This window comes from Dendropsophus ebraccatus, chromosome 11 (assembly GCF_027789765.1).
Source record: "Dendropsophus ebraccatus isolate aDenEbr1 chromosome 11, aDenEbr1.pat, whole genome shotgun sequence".
In the NCBI taxonomy this organism is placed as follows: Eukaryota; Metazoa; Chordata; class Amphibia; order Anura; family Hylidae; genus Dendropsophus; species Dendropsophus ebraccatus.
In genome coordinates this window covers 63,689,328-63,709,017 of record NC_091464.1, presented here as the reverse complement: position 1 = coordinate 63,709,017, position 19,690 = coordinate 63,689,328, and the positions used below count along the sequence as shown (strand labels likewise).

The 19,690-nt window shown below is 44.9% G+C and overlaps 1 protein-coding gene across 1 annotated transcript; it reads right to left on the bottom strand.

The window, feature by feature from the left end:
- Positions 1-672: 672 nt before the first annotated feature.
- USP16 (ubiquitin specific peptidase 16) lies at positions 673-19,493 on the bottom strand. The gene is made up of 18 exons (XM_069945846.1): positions 19,191-19,493; positions 17,889-17,951; positions 14,873-15,045; positions 14,633-14,736; positions 14,326-14,435; positions 13,627-13,817; positions 11,692-11,784; positions 10,906-11,039; positions 10,036-10,123; positions 9,391-9,472; positions 8,678-8,769; positions 8,101-8,157; positions 7,615-7,788; positions 5,943-6,699; positions 5,102-5,196; positions 4,694-4,780; positions 1,258-1,414; positions 673-1,079 (listed from the first exon to the last, which is right to left on the bottom strand). The coding sequence occupies exons 2-18, from the start codon at positions 17,938-17,940 to the stop codon at positions 955-957; spliced, it is 2,571 nt and encodes an 856-aa protein (XP_069801947.1). The 5' UTR covers positions 17,941-17,951; positions 19,191-19,493; the 3' UTR covers positions 673-954.
- Positions 19,494-19,690: the final 197 nt, after the last annotated feature.

Below are 19,690 nucleotides of genomic sequence, written 5' to 3'. Positions count from 1 at the left end.
TTTGGCAGATAATCTTTCTGTGTAACTGGACCCTAAGCTTTTTCAATCAACTTCTTTGCGTGGTGCAGAGCCCGCAGGGGCTTGGGCAGGATTGTGGTTGCTAGGCAACTGGGTCACTCCATCCTCTGTGTTGTTGTGGCTAGGTTCTCTATATTATTGAGGTGTTTTGGTGCACTAGGGACAGGACCACCACCCTCCCATGTGCACCAATTCCACTGGTCGGCCCACTCTGCTGATATTCATTAGAAGGGGCAAAAATACCAGATTAGCATATAGATTAGACTCTTATGTACACTGAAATGGCACTGAAGATGAAGGTAGAAAAACTTACCTTCACCCTCAGCCCCCTTTATGCAAAAAGGAATTCGTCTAACCTGGGGATAGTTTCCCTTTAAGGGTGTCTTCACATAACAGAATTGCAGCGGATTACACACTGTTAATCCGCAGCAAAATCCACTCCAATTCCCTTCCTGTCACTTTCAATAGGATGACATCCTACGAGTATGTAAGCGACAGCCTCCTTACCCCCCCACGGCCTAGTGCATACATTACTAGTCCACACTCTGGCATGTTCTGTGGCTCCCGACATCTGGCCAGCACACACACATTTTTCACTTTTTTTTTTTTCTCCCAGTTATAAGAAGGCAGAGTAAGTACCATAATATTTCTTACATAAAAAAAATGCTTTATAGTATTAACCGTATATCATTTATTGCATAAGTACTGACGCCCATCCTGCCCCTGTGTCAAAATAAAACTGCTATGGTTGTGCTCTTATATACATATTTAACACTTTATGGAAAAACTCTTGCCTACACACAGAGCTCTGCTGCTTATTTCTGGAGCTGTGCATGGCTGCCAACCTTGTGACAAGCCGACGGTTGCTCCTTTAAGAGTTCAATTAAAATAAATATTCCTTGGCAACTGAGTTTATGAGATGTATGTATGGCAGGGTCACAGCATCCTCTCGTAGAACAGGAGGTAGGCCTGGGAGTTCAGCACTTTGCTTAGTGGCACAGCTTGCACATGACTGTCGCTTATGTGGTACCAATGGCCTCTGGCAGGTTCTGTGTTCAATGCTGTAAAAGATGACAGCCATGTAATTTTTCTTGTAGACTTTAATTGACATCCCTATGCTGATATATTAACCAGGATTAGGGGGGGAAATAGCCATGTTTATCTAAACCTGGACAACCCCTTTAAGTCCCTCTTCCCCCATAACAATAGGAATGCAAAGAAACAATGTCAATCTCTTACCTTCAGGCAGAACTCCCTGAAGTACCAGCTCAGACAGGTTTAGATTTGGGGTCCGAGATTTCACATAAGCAGTGTAGTGTCCGGAACGCATGGTGCCGCTGTGCTCGATCACCCCATACAGAGCGTACAGTAATCGACACTCACCATCACGAATATTCTAGAAGGAAAAAATTGAACTGAATTAGCACCCCCTGGACAAGTAGGAGTCAGGGGAAATTAGTGTGCAGCTACATCTCATAGGAATAGTCTGGATTCTCAACACAGCACTAACAGAAGACAGGCAGTGTTTTCCTGAAATGCAGCTGCTCTATTTGCAGCTTGCAAGACAGGGAGAAAGAAACCCATCAAAAACAGGAAGCAGGGAAGAGAGGTGTGAAGCTGCATCATATAGGAATACACTGGATTCTCAGCATACAAAGAAATAGGGTAGTGTATTGCTATAAGATGCAGCTTCACAATATTGTCTCCTGTCAAGACTGACAGAAAGAGAGAAACCCATCACAAGCAGGTGGCTGGGGAGAATAGTGTGCAGCTGCATCTCATAGGAATACACTGGATTCTCAGCAAACAATAGTATACTCCACAGCTGTTTTATAACCCACACACTAACAGATCAGCTACTGTATCACTGCACTTTTGATTCCTATACATAAGGTAAAAATAGTATCTTCAGCAGCATCCTTAAAGCGGCACTATCAGCAGGTTCTTCCTAGAGAACCTGCTGATATGCCGCAGTAGCTGTGTACCTCAGTAGTACATAGCCACTACTTTAAACGCTATACGCCCCCGCATTGTTTGTTAAATCGCTAAATGCTGTTATGCAAATTACTAGCATAAGAGCATTTAGGGTGTTGCTCTGGGCCAGAGGGCATCACTGCCGCCCGCCCTCTATGCATATTCATAACTGCATAGTAGGGCCGTGTACAGGACGGCTGCGCAGGGAAGCAGTCCCGCCGGAGACAGGCTGCTTCCCACGCATGCGCGAATCCCCCAGGCCGCCGACGATCCTCCCAGAGGTCCCTCTGGACGTAAGTATAAGAAACTTTATACTTACGTCTTGATGGACCTCTGGGAGGATCGGCGGCAGCCAGGGGGTTCGCGCATACGTGGGAAGCAGCCTGTCTCCGGCGGGACTGCTTCCCTGCGCAGCCGGCTGGGCGGCTATGAGCAACGCCCTAAATGCTCTTGTGCTAGTAATTTGCTTAAGTGCATTTAGCGATTTAACAAACAATGCGGGGGCGTACAGCGGTTAAAGTAGTGGCTATGTACTACTGTGGTACACAGCTACTGCAGCATATCAGCAGGTTCTCTGGAAAGAACCTTCTGATAGTGGCGCTTGAAGTTTGCAAGAAGTCAGGGGACACTACATACACAGGTGAGCACACACAAGCCACGTGGTAAGATTGATCATGTGACCCAGCTGCCACAATAAAAGGGCTTAAAGTGACACTGTCACACCCTTTCCTTTCTGCATTATGACTTCTCTACACAGGTGTAAAGGGTATATTTAGCAGTTTTCATACCTTATTTTATATCATACGTCATGGTGCTTGTTCCAGTAAAAAGTGATCTTTTATCAGCTATGGATTGTGGCACGTGGGCGAGGCTTTACGGCAGCAGCAACACTTAGACCCACCCACATAGCTGCCATAGGCACCGCCCCTCGACAGCCATTGGAACAGACCAGCCTAAAGGTCTAGGCCCCACCTCCTCTAGGTCAGCCCACACCAACGGCCGCTGAGGGGGAGGGGACTATGCGTTGATGATGTCACAGAGGGGGCGGGACATACAGATGCAATGTGGGTGGGGCTAAGTGGCGCTGTTGTCATGAAGCCCTGCCTAGATAGCACAATCTGCAGATTTTTACTGGAACAAGCACCATGACATATGATCTAAAATAAGGCATGAAAACTGCTTCATTTACCCCTGTGTAGAGAAGTCATAATGCAAAAAGAGGGCGATAGTGTCACTTTAAATTATATAAGTTTAACTGAGCTGGAAGGAAAGAAATTGTACTGCAGGAATATTGCTGGAGCGCTTATTTAACCTCAATCTTAACCCCTTAACGACACATGACTGGTATACCAGTCATGCGGCCGTTAAGGGGGATCAGAGAGGGCTCCCGTTGTGAGCCCTCTCTGCAGCCCGCGGCCCCCGGTTGCTATGTGCAGCCAGGGACCTCAGGTCTTAGCCACCGCGGCCGGCTAATTAACTATTCAAATGCAGCTGTCAAAGCTGACAGCTGCATTTGAATAGTGACTGTGCCCCTGTCCCTGGTGTCGATCGCGGAGGGGAGATCCGTTCTAATGATGGAATGACGCTGATCCCGGCTCGGCAATCCATTCAGATGGTCTGCAGCAGACCATTATAATAGAGCACCGATTTGATGGATCGGTGCTCTGTTAAATACACACCATTAATCTCAATAGGAAATCAGTGCTGTGTATATAGAAGTCCCCCAGGGGGATCAATGCTGTGTATATAGAAGTCCCCCAGGGGGATCAGTGCTGTTTATATAGAAGTCCCCCAGGGGGCTTCTAATTACTGTATGTGAAAACAAAATAAAGTGTTTTTATTAATAAATAACCCCCTCCCCTAATAAAAGTCCAAATCACCCCCCTTTTCCCATTTTATAAATAAAAATAAATAAATAAACAAACAAACATGTTTGGTATCACTGCGTGCGTAAGTGCCCGAAATATTAATTTGTTTAATTCATGATCCCTCACGGTAAACGGCGTTAGTGCAAAAAAATTCCAAAGTGCAAAATTGCGCAATTTTGGTCGCATCAAATCCAGAAAAATTGTAATATTAAGGGATCACAAAGTCACATATGCGCACTTAAGGTACCGATAGAAAGAACACATCATGGCGCAAAAAATGACACCTCACAAAGCCCCATAGACCAAAGGATAAAAGCGCTATAAGCCTGGGAATGGAGCGATTTTAAGGAACGTTTATTTTCTGCAAAAGGTTTTATTTTTTTACGAGACATCAATTAATATAAAAGATATGCAAGTTACATATCGTTTTAATCGTACCGACTTGAGGAACATATATAACAGCTTTGTCAGTTTTTCCATAGGGAACACAGCGTAAAAACGAAGCCCCCCCCCCCCCCCCAACGAAAAAGAATTGTGTTTTTTTTTTTTCAATTTCACTGTGCATATAATTTTTTTCTGGTTTCGCAGCATATTTTATGCAAAAATTCAGCCTGTCATTGCAAAGTACAATTAGTAATGCAAAAAATAAGGGCTCATGTGGGTCCGTAGGTGTAAAAATGCAACTGCTATGGCCTTATATACACAAGGAGGAAAAGGTATGGTATACACAAGGTATACACAAGGTATACACAAGGTATACACAAGGTATGGTTTTCACATATAGTAGTGTACAGTATTGGCAAACTGCAGCCTGAATGACCAACATCCCTTACCTTACACTTGTTGGTACAGAATGGCGCCAGATCGATAACCTCTGGGAACTTGATATGTTTATTCAGCTTATGGAGACTAAGACCGTTCTAGGAAAAGAAAACACATGACATGCACATTATTCTCATCTAACCAACAATAGTTCCAGCTCAAATCACATTGAAAGAGACAAGAGACATTAAGGAGACAAGTTGAAATATTATTTCAATTCACTGACAGCAAGCAGAGATCCTGAAATTGGGGAAGGGCTATAGCATGTACCTGGAAATGTTCAGGCATTCAAGGAGTTTTCCTAATGTTAAAAGCTGTCACCTAACCACAGGGTAGGGGATAGCTAGTCGATCATGAGGTTGCTGTAAGGTGGCTATAGGAGTAACCCATCCCTACTATAAAACCCAAGCTACACAAACCTGCTGAAACCTCTTCAGGTGTAGAGTCAGGATAGGAGGAGGAAGAGACACCAACATCTGCTTCTTGGCATTGCTGTATACAAACTTTTTATCACCTGAAAATAAAGTTTAATAAACTCTTGTAAAAAATCTGGCACTCACTACATCCCCAACAATGCAGAACAACAATATTCTGTACAGACAAATGCCAGGGCAGCGCAAACAATGAGCCATGATAGGACTAAGATAGTAACTCGACACGGAGATGAGATCAGTGAAGCAAAGCGTTTATAAAAACAGATAAGGATACATTTTTCCCACCTATTTTTGATTGAAGATTTTTTTTAATTCTGTACATGGGGGGGGGGGGAGATCCTGCCTGAGATTCTCTGTATACTGAAGGTCAGAGCTTTGCTTTACAGCAGTTACATGGACTAAGGAAACGTGCAGTCTGAAGACCACTCATAAAACTCAATGGTAGTGTTATGGGCATGACCTGTGACCTGTGCAGAGATGACCGGGCAGTGATACGGAGGAGCTGAGCTGGATTGTGGGCTGTGTGACTTATAACTGAGATGCGACATTTTATTATACTTTTAAGTGAAATAATAATATGACTGATGAGAAGTGATCTCCTCAGGACAGTCACAGTCATGATTTCTCACAGAAGTGACGGAAGATATCCATACAGGACAGGAAGTGACAGAAGAGACCTCTACAGAACAGGAAGTGTAAGAAAAGATTACTTCTGTCACTTCCTGTGCTGTAGGGATCTCTTCTGTCACTTCCTGTGCTGTAGGGATCACTACAGAAGAAGCAGCTGTGTCTTAGAATATGGAGTAAGCCATGCTCAGTTTCTTACCTTTAGTATTCTTCCCAGCCTTGGCCTGTCTCTGAGTACAGGTATTACACAGCAGCTGGTTATTGCCCACCAGGCTCTCCTTGCGGGTGAACTGACTGAGGCACCCGAGCACAGACCACTCGTCCACCTGCAGATCCTTTCTATCTGAGAGGGTGCAGAACGCTGTTTTGGGGTCCTCATTCACCACTTCATAGACTTGTGGGCTCGGAGCATTACCTATAATTTCTATCTCTATGTCACTGGGTTCCAGGCCGGAGCTCAGGTTTAGCCGGTTGATGCTCTCTGTGAGATGATCGGTGTCTTCTTCAGCTCGAGGGCTCTGGGTCATGTCCAGATTCTCACACTGGTCCTCATTGTTCTCCACAGTCTCTTCACCAAGGACTCCATTTTCCTTGATCTCTGGGGTTTCAGTGCTCAATTCACAATTCTCTTCTGGATTTCTAGAACTGGAGCAGGGGTCATCTGGGCTTCCTGACCTCTGCTCATGATCGTCCTTCTGATCCTCCACACCTTCACTCAGGTTCTCAGCCCCATCCACATTATTTCTACAGGCTTCACCATCCGGTTCTGATGGGTCCTCGGCCTTCTCCGCAACAGTTTCATCCTTCTCAGTTGAGGAGACATCAGCTGGTTTGCCATTGTTATCCAACGTGTTGTTATTGTCAGAGATGGCATCCTCCTCTTCCTCGGGCTGGTTGGCGTTGAGGTCACTGAACTGCACTGTCTTTCCTTGCAGTTTCTGTTGTTGGCGTTGGTTCTGCAAGATCATAATACAAGTCAATGGTCAACCGTGGCTTAAAAGAGGTGCAAGGCTTAGATTCTTTTATACTGGCAGGTGTCATTCTCTAATAGAACCCTGCATATCGTGTATGGTTTTAAAAAGCAGTACAGACAACAGACAAAGGGGACTGATGGCCTATCCTTATCAATCCTGTGAAGGTGCCAGTCATGTCGGCCTTACTGATCAGCTGATGATCTCTATTCTACAGCTCCATCTTTTGTAGTGGCTGCACCTGGTATTGCAGCTAAAAGCAGCTCAGTACCATTTAGAAAATGGAACTGTGCTGCAATACCAGACATGACCACTAAAAAATGTTTGGATCTGTGGAACAGTGCTGCAGCCCTATCAACCAGCTGCTGAACAGGGTGTTGGATTTCACCATCTCTAGTTTATGTTGCTCTACTTTAACATATTTAAATGGGGACAGTCAAGGATATACACATAAAAATTTTAAGGAATCACCCAGCCTTATAGAATTGACGGCCCATCCGCTTTTCAGCATTAGATCGGTGGAGCTCAGACTCTCGGCACCTCTGATCAGCTAGTTTTAGGTGCCGCAAGCACCTACATCGCCACATTATTGGTAGTGGCAGTGCAAGGTACTGCAGCGTTTTCCCATTCAAGTGAACACTGCAGCACTTCAGAAGAGTGCACTGTTCTACTATTACTACGCCCACTACAAGAACATTGATGCAGTCCTTGCATGAGTGTAGCTGCCCCTCTTATAAACAAATCTGCAGGGTACAGCGAGTCAGACCCCAGCTTATCTAGTATTGATGGTCTATAATGAGGATAGGCCATCAATTTTATACAGGACAGATAACCCCTTTAGGAACATTCCTGACACTATTCCAGGTAAGAGAAAAGTTTGGGACCACTCTGGGCACTCACCTTTGCTTGCTTTTTTGCTTGCTTCTTTGCTTTCTTTTGGAGGTGTTTGCTTGTTCCAGAAGTCGAGTCGTTCCTTTCTTTTACATAACCACCATCGCCCCCATCGTCATCTTCCTCCTCATTCTTCTGTTTGCTGATATTCTTGAATGATTTGGGGTTATTCTTCTTTGGGGGCTGAAATACATATTGAAAATAATAAAAAGGCATCTTCCAAGCCCTAAAGCAGCGTTCTTCCACCTACAACTCACTAGCGGCTGCAAAACTACGGCTGTCCAGGCATGATGGGAATTGTAGTTTTGCAGCAGCTGGAGGGCCGCAGGATGGGGAACACTGCTCTAGATTATTCCCATAGCTCCTATACACTGGTCATAAACCCCCCCCTCCCTTATCGCTCACGTGGGATCAGCCAATCATAACACAGCGCCCTCAACAGGATCTGCTAGGTACCTGTCAAGTTTTCCACTGCAAAATAAATACTTTTCTCACCGTATCATCCAGGACTGGAAGAGAGAGGTCAAGGAATGGCTCGTGGACCAGAGAAACCTTGAAAGTGGAAAAAAAACAAAAACTTTATTACAACATATTGCTACAGGATCCCTACTTGTCAAGCTACAACTGTATACTCTTATAATAGCCATTTTAATTTAAAAAATGGCTTCACGCTGGGTGCAAAACTGAGCTTTGAAATCATTTCCGCCTTCAGATTCCCAACATTTCCTATGGTATTGTATACTGTGTATTAGTAGCTGCAAACCAAGCATCTCTGTGCTTCATTGTTAAAGAACTTGTCAATTTCATGCTGCCTGAGCCATGAGTCGTCAGGGTGGTCCCCGATGGCCTCTTCCCACCCCACCAGCCTTGACTGATAGATAAATCTGTTCCCCATTTGTGTATAGGAAGATATCTATCAAGGATTTTGGAGCAGGGAGAAACCACTTCCAACCACTTGGAAGATCACTGGGGTTCTGAACACTCAGACCATGATGAATCAAAGCTTGACGCGTCTCTGCGGCATGTGAAAAGTTTTTATATATAGGGACAATTTAACAAATCATGAACCTACCGTGCAACACGTCTCACACATTATCGTACTGGTCAGCTCGCCTCCAAATAAGCGATCCACAAAGTTGGGGATAACTCTCTTTTTTTCACATTCTAAATTGAAAAGTAAGAGGAACATTCACATCAGTATAAGTACAGCTACATCGCAGAACACAGGACAGAGAGGTGTCAAAGGTGGCACAATCCCTTTAACTGAACAGTGCAGTCTGATATAAAAGCTGCAGTGATATGGCTATAGCTCAGATTATTCTAGTAATAGGAAAGCAGAGCTCTGATTGGTTGTTATAGACAAATAGAGTAATCATCCATCACCACTTACTCATAAGATTTTATATGACATAAGAGAACCGCAGTGGTGTGAGCTCCTTGGCTGATCGGGAGCTCGGGGACAGAGTCTAATGGCTATACAGGACTCTTAATGGAAGCAACCAACATGGGGCCCCTGTATTTTTAGCAGAAGGAGGAGCCTCTGGCTTCACAGATCAGATCAGATAGCTGCCACAGTGTGTCTAATATGGAGGCCGTGCATCGTCCTGTGTGTGAACATATCCTAACATCTGAAATATCTGCAATTACTACAGAAATGGATGCATAATCATCCTCTCGCAGCATTGTATCAGCTATCTGTTCCTCTATATACTATTAGTCTAGCCATAGTGTCCAATGGCTCTCGGTGCATGCTGGGGGTTGTAGTTTTACAACAGCTGGAAATACCTTTTACAACTTTTTTAACTTCTTCCTCATCCATCTTAGCTGAAGTGTCTTGTAGCGTCTTGGAAAGTGCCAAAGAAACTCTCTGTAAATACAAAGGAAGCCAGATACATAAGAATACTCACATAGTCTATCATTTACAAACTTTCCTATATGTGAACCCTATGCTCCTCACTTTGCCTCAGACACAGCTTGGGGGTACTGGTTGTCATCAGTGGTACGGACGGCTGCATATAGGCCCTGGTCCGTGTGAACCCTGAAACTACTGTCTAGAGATGGGCGACTCTTCCCTGGTTGGCACAGGTTTTCTTTTTCCTGCAGCAGAAAGATTTTGCAGACTTTTTCCCCCCATGAGGCCATGCCTGCAAGCAAGTCCCCATACACCATAGACTACTGCAACGGTAGTCATTACACACACGTCATCCTTCATAACTGAATGTGCATATATAATATTATATATTTAATATATTCTTGTACAGTCTTCTAATGCTTTATGCTACCCAAATAGTGATGTCCTAAAACATAACTGTGGAGAGGCAGTGTATTGCATAGGAAACATCTTGTTCTCAGATGTGAGAAGCATAATAAGACCAGGATTACGCAGCACTATAACTGAGATATAACCAATGGAAGGCGCCTGCTAAATACCTGGATCTCTTCTCCTCTCATCCCATCAAGGAGGTAACGGAGCAGCTCCTGGCTGTCCTGCTGCTGGTAGCCTCTGAACCGCACCGCCCTATAAGTGAACAGAATGCACAGACCACCAGTCATACAGGGAATATACAGTGCAAAGGTGCAAGAACATTCCAGTCCAGCTTCAAGTTAAACTTATTCATTCTTAAAAAGAGTACCGATCATTAAAAATAACTTTTGACATAGCGTATGAGATGTGTTACTTGTAGATTGAAGCAGCTGTATGTATAAGGTTCGAGGGCCTGTCTTTCTCACCTGTTTCTACGTTGTTGTAATGCGTTTTATAATTATATATTATAATAATAATAGTAATAATACTGTTAAAAAACTCAATTGACTTAAAAAAAACAAAAAAACATGTGATTCAGTCATGTAAAAAACTGATTGGTTGGGGTCTGGGTGTTCAGCCCCTCACCGATCACTAGAAGAGCACAGCTGAGCGCTTCTCTCTCCAGATCAATGCCTTAGATTCCATAGACTCATATATTACCTTGCTATTCTTTCTGCTTCCTCACACAATTCAATGCACTTCCCCTGTATGGAGGGGACCTGAACAGGGATCTCTGTTTAAGCGGTTGACCATGATTTAAGAAAACATGGCTACTTTCTTCCAAACACACTCCACTGGTTATGTCTTGCATGTCTGGGCCTAATGCAGATTTTTATACTAGTCAGGATCTTGTTACAATAATAGGAACTTTTCATCCTAAATGATTCCTATGCAGCTGAATTGACGACAACTCTCAGTGACTAATCAGATATCGGTGTCTTGATTTCTGAGGTTAGTGGGCATGCTCTGTGAATGCATTCCTGGTACATACTCACTTTTTACAGACCTGAGAGAAGAGCTCTTTAGGAGTCACAACCCCTTTTTTAGTCTCCTGCATCTCAGTCAAGAACTGCAACATGGCCGAAGTCAGAGGTCCCGGCTGCTGCTCCAGCTTTACTTCTCGGTACGACTGAAAACACAAGATCTATACATCAGATGCAATGCAAAAAACTTCAAATACACGTCTGTGTCCTATAAATGTCTATGAGGGGAACTAGTTCATGATTACTCCTTATACTTTGTATAATAGGGATAGCGATAGTAATAGGGAATAAGAGGTGTTATAGTCAGGCAGGCACTGTAGCAGTCCAATGGGTCGTACAAGGTCTCCCTACATGTGAATGAGCACTGTATGATGAGCTAATTGCAGATACGATGGACTCTCCAATGGTTAGGTCCTGTTCACATAACATTAGTGCTGTATGCTATACTGTAGGAATGGGCAACCTTGCAAAAATATAATACCCATTATGCCTAGACAGCCATAACTTTAGCTTTGGCTGTCCAGGCATGATAGGAATTGTAGTTTTGCAACCACTAGAGTGCTGAAGGTTCCCCATCCCTGCCATATCCCACTGTATGACTATAAAATGGGATGCACTGCAGCCGTCCATACACTATGACCCCTGCACCCTACTAAGGTTGTGTTAATACCACATTATGGCCCTCTATTTGATATACTGAGGAAAGATCTTAATGTAGCATTCCCATACCTGTAGCAAAACTACAAATCCCACCATGCCGTGACAGCATATGACAGGAAGAGATGCAGATACACCTACCGGCTGGGTATCAGGCACTTGTACTTGTACAGTTCTTCCTGGATGTTTCACTTCATTTAGAAGCTCCCGTAATGCAGGGGTCTGGGACAAGTTCTTAAACAATATGAATAAAAGACGACATGAGTCCTTCTCATAATAAAGGAAACATTAATGGGTTAAAGATTCTACAACAGAGCGGTGGGGGGGGGTCCAACTCAACTCAACTGGTGTCAGAAAAGTTATACAGATTTGTAAATTGCTTCTATTTAAAGTGTAACTATCACCTTTCGCTGGTGGCAGGACACACACTTATAAAAACCTGCTGCCACACGCCCTGTGCAGGCACACTCTGGAGACGGAGTTCTTCCAACAGTATCGTTGATTGTATTGTACACAACGGCGCTGCTGAAGGAATCCTGTCTCCAAAGAGTGCACCTGCAGAGGGCATGGCGGCAGGATTTTGACGATTTTGTCCTGCCACCAGTGAAAGATGATAGTTACACTTTAAAAATCTCAAGTCTTCCGGTACTTATCTGCAAAAGAACACTGCAGAGACACCATCACATGTCTCGACATCAGTGAACTAGCCAGACCTTCCCTCCGGGAAGGAACAACCAAGCCAAAGGCGTTCTGCAGTCAAGGAAACTACTTCAGCAAGGTATCCATCCACAGACAGCTGTTTCGGGGTTTTTGCCCCTCATCAGTGTGGAGTAGGTTTCTGGCTAGTGGGAGCAATGACTAGTAAGTGCATGCAAAAGGACGCTGGTATACCTCAGGGAGATCAACCAAAACACCGCAGAGACACCATCACGTGTCTCAACGTCAGTGTATTCTAGAACATTGCCCCCTGGGAAATCAACGTTGAGACACGTGATGGTGTCTCTGCGGTGCTTTGGTTGATCTCCCTGAGGTCAACCAGCGTCCTTTTGCATGCACTTACTAGTCATTGCTCCCACTAGCCAGAAACCTACTCCACACTGATGAGGGGCAAAAACCCTGAAACAGCTGTCTGTGGATGGATACCTTGCTGAGGTGGTTTCCTTGACTGGAGAACGCCTTTGGCTTGGTTGTTCCTTCCCGGAGGGAAGGTCTGGCTAGTTCACTGATGTCGAGACATGTGATGGTGTCTCTGCAGTGTTCTTTTGCATATTTGATTTCCCAGGGGGCAATGTTCTAGAATACACTGACGTTGAGACACGTGATGGTGTTTTGGTTGATCTCCCTGAGGTCAACCAGCGTCCTTTTCCAGTACTTATCAGCTGCTTTATGTCCTGCTGTAAGTGGTATTCTTTCCAGTCTGACACAGTGCTCAGAGTAGTAGCAAGTCTGGTCTGGACAGTTCCTGACATGAACAGAGGTGGCAGCAGAGAGCACTGTGTCAGACTGGAAAGAATACACCACTTCCTGCAGGACATACAGCAGCTGAAAAGTACTGGAAGACTGGAGATTTTTAATAGAAGTAATTTACAGATCTGTATAACTTTCTGAAACCAGCTGATCTGAAAACATTTTTTTCTCTCCGGAGTACTCCTTTAAGCAAATTTATTACAAAACTTACAGAGCTGTGTCTGGTGATGAAAAAGCCAAGAGAGTCGCAGCTTCTGCAAACAGCTGATCAATGAGGGTGGAAGACTAGGGACCCCCACTGATCTGATATTGATAGCCTGACCTGAGTATGGGTCGACCATATGACAGATTAACTGATGTAAAAACAACATGTGCACAAGTGCATCATGGACATAAAGGTTGTTATCAAGGATTAGAAAAAGCACTTTCTTGCAAGAACAGCGACACCCCTGGCCTCAGGTTGTGTGTGGTCTTACCATTTAACTCCAATGAAACAGAGCTGCAAAATCCACACCCAAACAAAACAAGAGAGGACAAGAGAGGAGCTGTTTCTAGAAGAAAGTGGCCAAGTAAGCTCGGATAACTCCTTTAACAATAAAGGACTCCTACCTGCATGACAGCATTGAAGAAGCAGGTGTTTCCCAAGTTACTGAGCCCTTTTACTGTCATCTCCTTGCCATCATTGGGTGTGCTGGCTGTTTTGTCCACTTTAGTAATTGATTTTGTGGGGTCTTCACTAGTGTTAGGTGTTTCGTTCTCTTGGGGGATCCCATTATTGCATAGAACTTCGTCTGCTTGACCTATAAAAAAAATAAAAAGTATAAGGATTTTTTTTTTTTTTTTTACACCTCTTGCCTAACAGACAGTAGTTAGACGTTTAACATGATGTGAACTGAGCACAACTATGACAATCCAGCATGGAAAAAATACAGAGGGGCAGCAGTGACTCAGTAAGGTCCTGGTAGGTGTCACAGGTATCTGGAGCCATGCTGACTGCATCCCGCAGCTGCTGGAGGCCCGAAAGCCAATAACCATGCCTCTGTCCATCTCTGATATATCGCCCCTTTACCCATACCATTAATGAGGGATGACTGTGTGCAGACTATCGCACCTCCTATATACCACTGAGCAGATCACCACACATGACTCCTTCCTGAGCTGCCAACATTAAAAGCAGGAGATGCTCATCACACTGAATCTAATGCAGTGATGGGGACCTTCGGCCCTCCAGCTGTTGCAAAACCACAATTCCCATCATGCCTGGACAGCCGAAGTCTTCACAGATGACATCCTAAGGGATCCACAAACCTTTATCACTGGTCTTGCTACGAGCCTTGGCCTTCCTCTGGATGAATTCCACCAGCTGCCGGAGCGGCCCTGAGCTGTTGTAGTCAACTTGGTTGTCGCACAGGTAGCACCTTCCAGCAAAGAAAGCAAAAAAAAATATATATATATAGAAATATGCCGATACATGAATCAATCTAACAGTAATGGCTACAGATATAAACCTATAAAAATACAGACCATTTCTATTCTGGATTATAGCTATTGGACTGCATTTACATGTTATTCACTATGATTTATGTTGCTTTTTAGTGGGGATCAGGTCTCTTACCATACATTCCAGTCTCCGACACTGAGCACCAGGCAGTGCGGCTCTGATCTCGGGGTGTTATAATGGTTCAGTGCATGCTGCTGCTCCGAGTATCGGCCGCAACCCTGCGAGGAATAAACAGAATAATGGACAGACATGGTCACTGGATAGTGAGGATTTGTGTAATTACCCCATTAAGTTTGTGTGTGGCAATGCATTTCATGCCTGTTCTGGCCTCTTATCAGGACCCCTATAACTTACCCGGTGACCACACTTCAGACAGATCCAGACCATGTCTCCTTCCTCATCCTCAGAGCTGGCCTTCTCTCTTCCCTCAGTATGGCAGTCCTGGCAGACATTCCACTCCACGTTCACCAGGGCCTTCTTCACGGCTCCTTCCTTCACCCCCTTCTGGATGTGTTTGCATGTTGACTCTGAAAGTAACAACAGACAGAAAGACACTTCTTGAGAACATAATTTTATTTCTCCAATGTAGCGGACAACCTAAGAAATTCTAAAATATAAAAGACAACAGGTCACTAAAAAGTATAAAGAAAGGTCAAAGGCCACTGATTCCACATCAGTAACCAGAGGTCAAAGCATATCCTCCTTCCCTGCATCCATCCCCTCCTTATACCCCCCTTCCCTGCATCCATCCCCCCCTTGTATATCCCCCTTCCTTGCATCCATCCCCTCCTTATATATCCCCCTTCCTTGCATCCATCCCCCTTTCCTGCATCCATCCACTCCATGTATATCCCCCTTCCCTGCATCCATCCCCTCCTTGTATATCCCCCTTCCCTGCATCCATCCCCTCCTTGTATATCCCCCTTCCCTGCATCCATCCCCTCCTTGTATACCCCCCTTCCTTGCATCCATCTATCCCATCCTTGTATATCCCCCTTCCCTGCATCCATCCCCTCCATGTATATCCTCCTTCCCTGCATCCATCCCCTCCATGTATATCCTCCTTCCCTGCATCCATCCCCTCCATGTATATCCCCTTCCCTGCATCCATACCCTACATGTATATCCCCCTTCCCTGCATCCATCCACTCCATGTATATCCTCCTTCCCTGCATCCATCCCCTCCATGTATATCCCCTTCCCTGCATCCATCCCCTACATGTATATCCCCCTTCCCTGTATCCATCCCCTTCTTGTATACCTCCCTTCCCTGCATCCATCCCCTCCTTGTATATCCCCCTTCCCTGCATCCATCCCCTACATGTATATCCTCCTTCCCTGCATCCATCCCCTCCTTATACCCCCCTTCCCTGTATCCATCCCCTCCATGTATATCCCCCTTCCCTGCATCCATCCCCTCCTTGTATACCCCCCTTCCTTGCATCCATCCCCTCCTTGTATATCCCCCTTCCCTGCATCCATCCCCTCCATGTATATCCTCCTTCCCTGCATCCATCCCCTCCATGTATATCCTCCTTCCCTGCATCCATCCCCTCCTTGTATATCCTCCTTCCCTGCATCCATCCCCTCCTTATACCCCCCTTCCCTGCATCCATCCCCTCCTTATATATCCCCCTTCCTTGCATCCATCCACTCCATGTATATCCCCCTTCCCTGCATCCATCCCCTCCATGTATATCCCCCTTCCCTGCATCCATCCCCTCCTTGTATACCCCCCTTCCTTGCATCCATCCCCTCCTTGTATATCCCCATTCCTTGCATCCATCCCCTCCTTGTATATCCTCCTTCCCTGCATCCATCCCCTCCATGTATATCCCCCTTCCCTGCATCCATCCCCTCCTTGTATACCCCCCTTCCTTGCATCCATCCCCTCCTTGTATATCCCCCTTCCCTGTATCCATCCCCTCCATGTATATCCCCCTTCCCTGTATCCTTCCCCTCTTTTTATACTCCCCTTCCCTGCATCCATCCCCTCCATGTATATCCCCCTTCCCTGTATCCATCCCCTCCTTGTATACCCCCCTTCCCTGTATCCATCCCCTCCATGTCTACCCCCCTTCCCTATATCCATCCCCTCCTTGTATATCCCCCTACCCTGTATCCATCCCCTCCTTGTATACCTCCCTTCCCTGCATCCATCCCCTCCTTGTATATCCCCCTTCCCTGCATCCATCCCCTCCATGTATACCCCCCTTCCCTGTATCCATCCCCTCCATGTATATCCCCCTTCCCTGTATCCATCCCCTCCTTGTATACCTCCCTTCCCTGTATCCATCCCCTCCTTGTATATCCCCTTCCCTGCATCCATGCCCTCCTTGTATATGCCCCTTCCCTGCATCCATCCCCTCCATGTATACCCCCCTTCCCTGTATCCATCCCCTCCATGTATATCCCCCTTCCCTGTATCCATCCCCTTCTTGTATACCTCCCTTCCCTGTATCCATCCCCTCCTTCGTTAAACTTGATGGACATATGTCTTTTTTCAACCGTATTAACTATGTAACTATGTAATTATCTCTGATCTCAGCCACTAACAATGGGCTTCAGCTGCCACGTGTGTATGGGGCCCATTCTATACTCAACTCACAACATTGTCACAAATGAACATCAAAGTCCAATCTCCTATCCACAAGATAGGAAATACAGTATGTGTCAAAGTGAAGGGAAGTCCAACCACTAGGACCCCCTGCAATCTCCAGAATAATGGGGCTGGGAGTCTTTGTTATGAATGGCGCGTCCATTCCCTTATTTTGGAAACTGCACAGAGAGCAGAGCGCTATATTATTATTATTTATTTATAGCTGTACTTGGCTATATTCAGCAGTTCCAATAAATGGAGCAGCGAGGCAAATGCACAACTTAAGGTCCTGATCTTGACATCATGTTGGGGGGGGGGGGGGGTGTCCTTAGTGGTTTAACCCCCTATTCTCCTGTAACGACTGGACACTTACCCATATCCTGAGGATGGTATATTATTACTCTGAAAACCTCTTTTATACTGCCTGCTTATTTTAAGTTTTGTGTTTTTTTAAATCAATGGTAATACGCGTCTCATGTGTTTTTCCAAGTACTACATAGAAGCCTATAGGAAAAACATTAGAAAAAAATCCTAACTAGATCACGTAATAGGTCTCTAATCCCAAAACACCACTAATAAAAAGCTCTCCATGTAGTGGATTTTGTATCTCACAAAAAACGCAGATAATTGATATATTGCTGGATACATGCCAGGACCCTGTAATTAGACATGGATATAGATATATGTATATATATGTATATATATATATATATATATATATATATATATATACACACACACACACACACCCCTGCAATCAGCTTCACTCACCTGTCTCCGACGACTCCTGGACCGGCAGGTTCTTCCCTCTCTTCTTCGCCATTTTCCTGCTTCCTAGAAAAGAACAGTTAAAAGAAAGTATTATTAACAGCAGCCAATCTTACATTAAAAGTGTTCGCAGGTCTTAAAGTGTACCTGTCTTTATAACTTTCAAAATCAACAGTAGATGTGATATAAAGCAAGTTTGCAATTTATTTATTTATTTATTTTTTAGTTATGGAGAACAAGGCACTTCCTGTTTTCTCCATGAGTCGGAAAACAGGAAGTGCTGTGTATCCCAGACCATCTGAGCGCTCACATAGAGAAGGCAGTCGTGATTGATGGACACCTTTTTTCAACCAGCACAAGTCAGAAAATCTGCCTTCAGGAGCCTGGACCTGGATTTCTGGTAAGTTCAGCTTTGTTTTACAGCAGGATAACAAAAAATGGATGGATGTATATTGCAAACGTGCTTTATATCACATCTACTATTGATTTAGATTTTGAAAGTTATAACAACAGGTACACTTTAAAGTGACTGTACCACCGGTCCCAGGCTGAAGCACTGGAGGAGGGCTGACCCACCCTTAGTGGGAGGAAACCCCAGCATCTCTATAATAGGGTTCCATTGATTCTAATGGAGTCACATCATAGAGGGGCTAGGGTTTCTTCCCACTAAGGGTGGGTCGGCCCGCCTCCAGTGCTTCTGTCTGGGACCGGTGGTACAGTCACTTTAAGGATATGGACCAGTGGAGGTCCCTTCACTGCAAATACCAGGAAAAGGGAACCTCGGCCCTCCAGATGTAGTAAAAAATACAGTTCCCATCATGCCTGGAGAGCCAAAGCTGTCCAGGTATGATGGGAATTGTAGGTTTGCAACAGCTGGAGGGCTGCAGGTTCTCTCTCTCTAGTATATAGACATATATGTGCAATACCAGCTGTGGCCACTCATATGGAGGAGCTCTGGGTACACAGTGAAGGGGGCACTGTCCTGACGCTTCACTGTGCTCACTGGCAGGGGCCCTGGAGGCCAGACCTCCATCTTTGGCCAGTATAATGGGCTCCTATGCCATTCATAGTGTGTATAGTCAGTAAGCCTGCAGCATATACTGAGAGATTGCTGCTCTGAAGCTTGCAGAATGGTTAACACTGGTTACAGGCTGGAACTCAAGATCAATATTGATTACCTATAAATCCCAACTACATCATGTACACAGTACTAAATTAATTGGTTGTTCATATGTCAGGGCATGCTGGGAGTTGTAGTTTTACACAGTTTGAAGGATGACAATTGAGAGCACTAGGGCCACCTACCTCAGCAGTTATGTCCGAACATATGGCAGTCCTAGGGCCACAGCTTACAAACACAACATCTGGCACCGCTGGTATAAACTACAGGAGTATTATAACTCGGGCATGCGCAGTGTCATGCGCCCTGTCAGCCCTCCTCACGTGCCGTTGCGCTTTAATCCCCCGTCGCCCCTTCTACACGTTACCGGCTTTCACTCTCAGTCAGGTTTAGCAGTACAGCGTGGAATACAGAGAAAATTCTTATAGTATGATATGCAAATAATGTCTCCACTATGAGGGTGAAAAATCAGTGGGTCGGCCATTAACTCGAAGACTTACAACCAATTGAACATGTAGGGAAATGATCTACACAAATATGGCGACATTTACAGATAACAGTTCATCCTCTTAGGGGTCAAATATCCAGATGCGTTAAATGACGTAATATGCAGGAACTGCTTACTCATTGGTTAAAACTTTGACAGCCAATTTTGACTACCTATTGAATTAAAGAATTCCTAAGC